Below are 6,524 nucleotides of genomic sequence, written 5' to 3'. Positions count from 1 at the left end.
TATGAGCTTTAACAGAAATAGGGTTCATGCACTGTTGGACACCCTGTGTTTGGGGGAAGAAATTGCAAAGAACAGGTAACTTTCATTGTGTGAGGAAGTATGGTCAAGTCATAGGGTCATCAGTTATGTTCAGAAGGTAGACAGTAAGCCAGAAGAATATAGAGACTGAGAGGTAAAGTCAATTATGTTAGGTTTTGCATATTTACTGAGGGTTAAGATGCAACAGGTATGTTGGAACACTAATCAGTTATAGAGTGTGTTATGTAGCAGGCACTGTTCTTGGCAACTGTGAATATATGCTAGTGAAAAATGAAAAAAAGTTCCTGCTGTCTTAAGTTTGTTTCCTACAAAGCCAAGAGCTCAACCTGGCAAAGAAGTGCAAATATTAAAAACACATGGAAAAACCCTCTCTAATGGGATTTGGATTTTATTCTAATACATGTAACCAAGGCTGGTGTAGCTTTCTTAGAATTTCTATCCTGATTCAACGTTAAATTAGAATATAACCAAATATTCTGGGCTTGGATAGTATAGGAAGGTCTGAACAGGGTGAGAAGACCTATTTTCCAGTAGTCTGGTTGTTCATGCTTCATTTGATGAAATAGTTAACACTTAACCATGTATGTGAGAGGCTGAGGTTATAGAAGTGAATAAGGCATAGTCCCTTCATTCTGCAATATGGATGGTATTTGGAGAAGGATAGAAACTGAAGGACAAACCCAGAAATCTGTATACCTGTTAGGCATCTTTTTTTCCAGTCGTGAGAGATAATAGTGCTTGAATAGTGTGGACATTAATTGGAGTAAGCAACTTTCCAACTAACTATGGAGGTTGACCCAATTGGACCTGCTGACAGACTAAATCAAGGATGACTTGATTTTACGTTGAGCAACTGGTTGGAGAGGATACAATGTCCTGAGATGTGGAATGCATATGAAGATTAATGCCTTGAGAGTGAATTGAGATATCTGTGACTGCTACAGTGGAATATCAAATTGTTGGATAGATTAGCCTGCGGCTTAAAGAGGAAGATAGGGAAATTTATATTCAAGGTTTTAGGATCTGATAACCAAATTCAGGGTAAGTAGTAGAACACCTAGAAAAAGGATTATATTAAAAGACTGTTACAAAGCAATAGTTTCATTTCTGTCCTCTATTTTAAGGCCCCTTGCCACTGGATAATTCTGTTCCATTTAAAAACATGCCATTTTCCCCTTTCCTTCTTAAAAACAATTGAGTACTCACACACACAACCCACATACATGCATACAAACACGCACATGCACAAATAGCCTTCCCTTTACTGTACTTTCCTGTGCAGCCAGTATCCCTTTTACTGTCTCTTTTACTGTTGGTCTTTGCAGCAAACCTCCTCAAAAGAGGGAGCCATATTAACCGACTTAATTCCTTCCCACACTCCTCCTCCTCCATCTAACTCAATCAAAACAGGCATTGTCTCCCTCTATTCTAGAAAAATTTCTTACCAAAGTATCTAACCATTGCATTTCTCAATAGAAGGCCAGTTCTGTTTTGGAATGATCTGACTCACTAGTCGCATTAAACATGGTAATAGTTCCCTCCTCCTTGATGCATTCATTACATTCAACAGCCTTTCAAGAAACGGATGTTCTGGAAATGTGGACAAGATGCCATTTTCAGTCTCTTTTGCTGACTCTTCCTCAACTCCTTACCCTAAATCCTTTCCACCCTAGTTCTTACTGTTGGGATTGAGCCCTTGGTTCTCTGTTCTTCATGAACCCTTACTGTCTCAGTGATTTCAGGCTTATAGATCTTACCTGCTCCCAGTGATACCCAGTTTTTACCAGCAGACAAAAATCTCTCAAATTCCAGTCTCAAGTATACAAATGCATCAACATGTTCACTTAGATTTCTGATTGACCTCTCAAACAACATATACACAGGTAACATCTTGATCCCCTCCTCCACAACATTCCCCCACCTCAGTTGAGAAAATTCCTTTTATTGGTGTTGAAGCCAAATCTCTCCCTGACATCTTTTTTTTTTTTTTTTAAGATTTTATTTATTTATTTGAGAGAGAGACAGTGAGAGAGAACATGAGCGAGGAGAAGGTCAGAGGGAGAAGCAGACTCCCCATGGAGCTGGGAGCCCGATGTGGGACTCGATCCCGGGACTCCCAAGATCATGACCTGAGCCGAAGGCAGTTGTCCAACCAACTGAGCCGCCCAGGCGCCCCTCTCCCTGACATCTTTGACTCCCTTTTCTCGCATGACCTACATTTAATCTGTTAGATTCCATGGTTCTTTTCTCAAATATATCCAAAATTGGATTGCTTCTCACCACAAACAGGGCCATCCTGGTTCTTAACTAACATCCTCCCTTCCCTAATCTCTGGAATAGCCACAGAGTCTTTTCTCCTTATACCCTTACACTTTCATGCAATTCTTATCATAGAGGTTAGAAGAATCTTAAAATTTGTCAAGGATGTCATTTCTTTGCTCTAAAGATATCTTTGAGAGAAATGAGCATTTGCCAAGTTCTACAAAGGGCTACAAGGCCCGGTGTGGTCTGACCCCATCTTTATGGCCTCTATATCTCTCTCACTCATTCACATCATCTAGCAACACTGGCCTGGTAGCTCAGCTTTGAACATTAGGCATATTTCTGTTTTAGAACATTTGTTATGACTGTTCCTTTTGCTTAGAGTTTGTCACTGGGGTCTATTTCTTTATATTTTTCATCTTTTATGCCTCACTTCCTCTCATTCACCTTTTTGTTTTGGTCAATGCTGTGACAACCACAGGTATAGCCTTAGCGCAGATATAGCCTGACTTCAGCTGCATCCTGCCTCTGGGCTTCTCTGCTCCATTACATGGGGCACCTGCAGGAGACTGCTCAGCTACCCTGGTGCATATGTGAACCTGGAAGCATGAAGAAATTAACACTCTTGGGTGAACCCTTGCCCTGGGTGGGGTGGAAACCAGTGGATAAATATGCCCCTCTTCCATGTCTCCAGTGGACAATTTGGAGGTGCCTTCTACGTGATTCTTCCTGTGGGATTGGACACATAGATCAACATGACCCAGCTCAGTAATGCATGCTTGGTTAGGGTTCTGTACTTTCCTGTTTCATTCTTTCATCTCCTTCTTGCTCCCCATCATTTTCCCCACAAAATTACCTGTATGGAACCTAGGTTCTGCCTTTTAAAAAGAGACTAGATACTAAGCTATTTTCTTACCTCATTCAATCGTTGCTCAAGTTCCCTTCCCAATGAGGCCTATCCTGATCTCTTTATTTAAAACTGCTATATTCTCTCTCTCTCCAGCCTCAGGACTTCTTCTCACTCTCCTATGTAACTTACGTATTAGGTTATTATTCTTTACAAACCTTTAGTAAATGTGTTTTATGAAGGCATCAGCCTGTCTTGGTCTTAGATTTATCCTTAACCAATTTAGTAAAAATATTTACCCTCCCCAAAACTTGTTGAATATATTTACTAAATGTTTTCTGAATATAAAATTGAATGGAATATGTTAATAAAAAATAAGAAATTAAAAGAAATAAATAGTAAAGGCAAAACCCACAAAAAATAATTGAATGAAATTTGATATTGAGCCCTCAAGAAATTCAATACTCAGCAGTAATTAGAAACTGGAGACTAAAATGACAAGCTAAGGGAGATGGAAATGGTAGCATCAATGTACCCAACAGTAAAGAGGGTTTTAAAAGAGAGACTGCTGTCAATTCAGATAAAAGTTGCTGAGAAGTCAAGTTGCTTGAAAGCAGGTAAGTTACAATGGCACCATCATTCTGGAGGTCTTTGGTGGTCCAGATGAGAGCAGTTTCAGGAAAGTAATGAGAATGGAATACATATTTGAGTGTTTGAGTGCCAAATGATATTTGAGAGAATGTTGAGACAGAATAAAAGCATTTTCTATATGTTTTCTGTGAAGAGAGGCAGAGATTTGCATAGGAGGATATAAGATCAAAGAAGGGAGAATATTAATTTTTTTAAAGTATGGTTCTATAGAGGAAGAGAAATATATACTTAAATGACAAATAAGGTTCAGCAAACACTAACTGAACAAAAGGATTTTATATATAGTCCCACTTACTATCCTCCCCTACAATTCTCACATAAAAGCAGGGGATTGCTATTCCTCATTTATAGAGGGGGAAACAGGGACTTGAAAATAAGGGATTTATGCAAGGTCATGCAGGCACTTGATCCCAGAACTTAAGGTTTTAAAAATTTTCTGTACTGCATGGAAAGAAATTAGTTTTCAATTTGGGTATACTGAGTGTGTGTTACTTATTAGGCATTCAGATAAGAGCAAAACAGTCTAGTTATTTAGGACATTGGAATTGGAGAAAGCTAGAACTCAAACTCAGTTGTCGAATTATTAACTATGATATCTTAGACATATCAAGTTTTTGAAATTGATTTACGATTGAAAAGAGACCAAATTTTTCAGAACTTGCTTTGTTCTGTTATAGTGGAAATATTTTAAGTATTATCTCAATGCTTACAAAAATTACTTGGATCTTATAAGAGAAAAGAGATTGCATAAATACAGGGCAATTCCAATGTTTAATGATTTGAAAAAAGAAAAGTGAACTAGAGGGAAAGATAAAAATTGTTAAGAATAAAGGGCATTTGTTATGGAAGCCAGATATCAGTCTTCCTAAAGATAAGAGGTCTTCTGTGATGAAAATGAAGAAGCTGGAAGATGAGTGGAGGGAAACTCACATTAATAGGGATTTTAACACAAATTTACATAGAGAACCAAAAGGCACAGCTCCTTATTGTCTCAATAAGCTGGAGGCTGGGCTATGCTTAGAGATTTGTGGGTGTGGAAAGGACCAGAAAGACATGTTCTAGAGCAGTTCTCACAATGATGGAACTATTCTGTATCTGAGCAGTCCATTATGGTAGCCACTAGTGATGGTGGCTGTTGAGCACTTAAAAAGTATTGTGACTGAGATACTGGATAACTCTAAACAAAATTTTGAACAAATTTAAACAACGACATGTGGCTACTGGCAATCATATCCAATAGAGTGGTGTTAAACAGATACTGTGATTAATAGGGGAACTAGAAATTGTAAGCTTTATTTGACTTATATAGATATGCAAGGCCTAAGATTTCATGGCAGAAAATTGCTTTTTGTGATTGTGAACTTGTCATGTAGAATGGTACCAACACATATTCTAAAGAAATGGATTGATTTAAACATTTTCATTTTTTTAAAACTTTCTTTTCAGCGTAATAGTATTCATTGTTTTTTGCACCACACCCAGTACTCCATGCAATCCATGCCCTCCCCAATACCCACCACCTGGTTCCCCCAACTTCCCACCCCCCAGCCTCTTTAAAACCCTCAGATTGTTTTTCAGAATCCATAATGTCTCATGGTTCACCTCCCCTTCCAATTTCCCTCAATTCCCTTCTCCTCTCCATCTCCCCTTGTCCTCCATGCTATTTGTTATGCTCCACAAATAAGTGAAACCATATGATAATTGACTCTCTCTGCTTGACTTATTTTACTCAGCATAATCTCTTCTAGTCCTGTCCATGTTGCTACACAAGTTGGGTATTCATCCTTTCTGATGGAGGCATAATCCTCCATAGTGTATATGGACCACATCTTCCTTATCCATTCATCCATTGAAGGGCATCTTGGTTCTTTCCGTAGTTTGGCGACCGTGGCCATTGCTGCTATAAACATTGGGGTACAGATGGCCCTTCTTTTCACTCCATTTGTATCTTTGGGGTAAATACCCAGTAGTGCAATTGCAGGGTCATAGGAAAGCTCTATTTTTAATTTCTTGAGAAATCTCCACACTGTTTTCCAAAGTGGCTGCACCAACTTGCATTCCCACCAACAGTGTAAGAGGGTTCCCCTTTCTCCACATCTCTCCAACACATGTTGTTTCCTGTCTTGCTAATTTTGGCCATTCTAACTGGTGGAAGATAGTATCTCAATGTGGTTTTAATTTGAATCTCCCTGATGGCTAGTGATGATGAACATTTATTTATTTTTTTTTAATCAGGGTATTCCTGGTGTTACCATGAGCACAGAAAACACTACCCCTTCTCCATTCCTTTATGTAAGTGTCTTGTGATATCAATTCTAATGATGTTTAATGTTCTACCTACTCAATGAGATTCAAAGTTTCTTAAGGGTAGAAAATATGGATTATGCCTATCCAAGTCTATGAGGACTACTAACTAATTTTGCTTAAGGTATAGCAATGGGAACAAGAGCTAATTCTCCTAAGAAGGTATATATAGAAGGTGAAGGGACCCTGTAAAAACGGACAAAAAAAACTTCTACAACCATGACAACCTCCAATATTACCACAACCCATCCAGCTTTCTTCTTGCTGGTAGGAATTCCAGGTTTGGAGCACCTGCATGTCTGGATCTCCATTCCATTCTGCTTTGCCTATACCCTGGCCCTGCTAGGCAACTGTACCCTCCTCTTCATCATTCGGGCTGATGCAGCCCTCCATGAGCCCATGTACCTCTTTCTGGCCATGT

General features: G+C 38.9%; 1 protein-coding gene across 1 annotated transcript in view; it reads left to right on the top strand.

Annotated features, from left to right (window-relative positions):
• Positions 1–6,322: 6,322 nt before the first annotated feature.
• Positions 6,323–6,524, top strand: part of LOC132011823 (olfactory receptor 52M1-like) — a 34,332-nt gene continuing 34,130 nt past the window's right edge. The window contains exon 1 of the mRNA XM_059390995.1: positions 6,323–6,519. Coding sequence (XP_059246978.1) covers positions 6,323–6,519 — 197 coding nt within the window. The remainder of the gene's footprint in view (positions 6,520–6,524) is intronic.

Source organism: Mustela nigripes, chromosome 1 (genome assembly GCF_022355385.1).
Source record: "Mustela nigripes isolate SB6536 chromosome 1, MUSNIG.SB6536, whole genome shotgun sequence".
NCBI classification, from domain to species: Eukaryota; Metazoa; Chordata; class Mammalia; order Carnivora; family Mustelidae; genus Mustela; species Mustela nigripes.
This window is presented reverse-complemented; position numbering and strand designations above follow the sequence as displayed.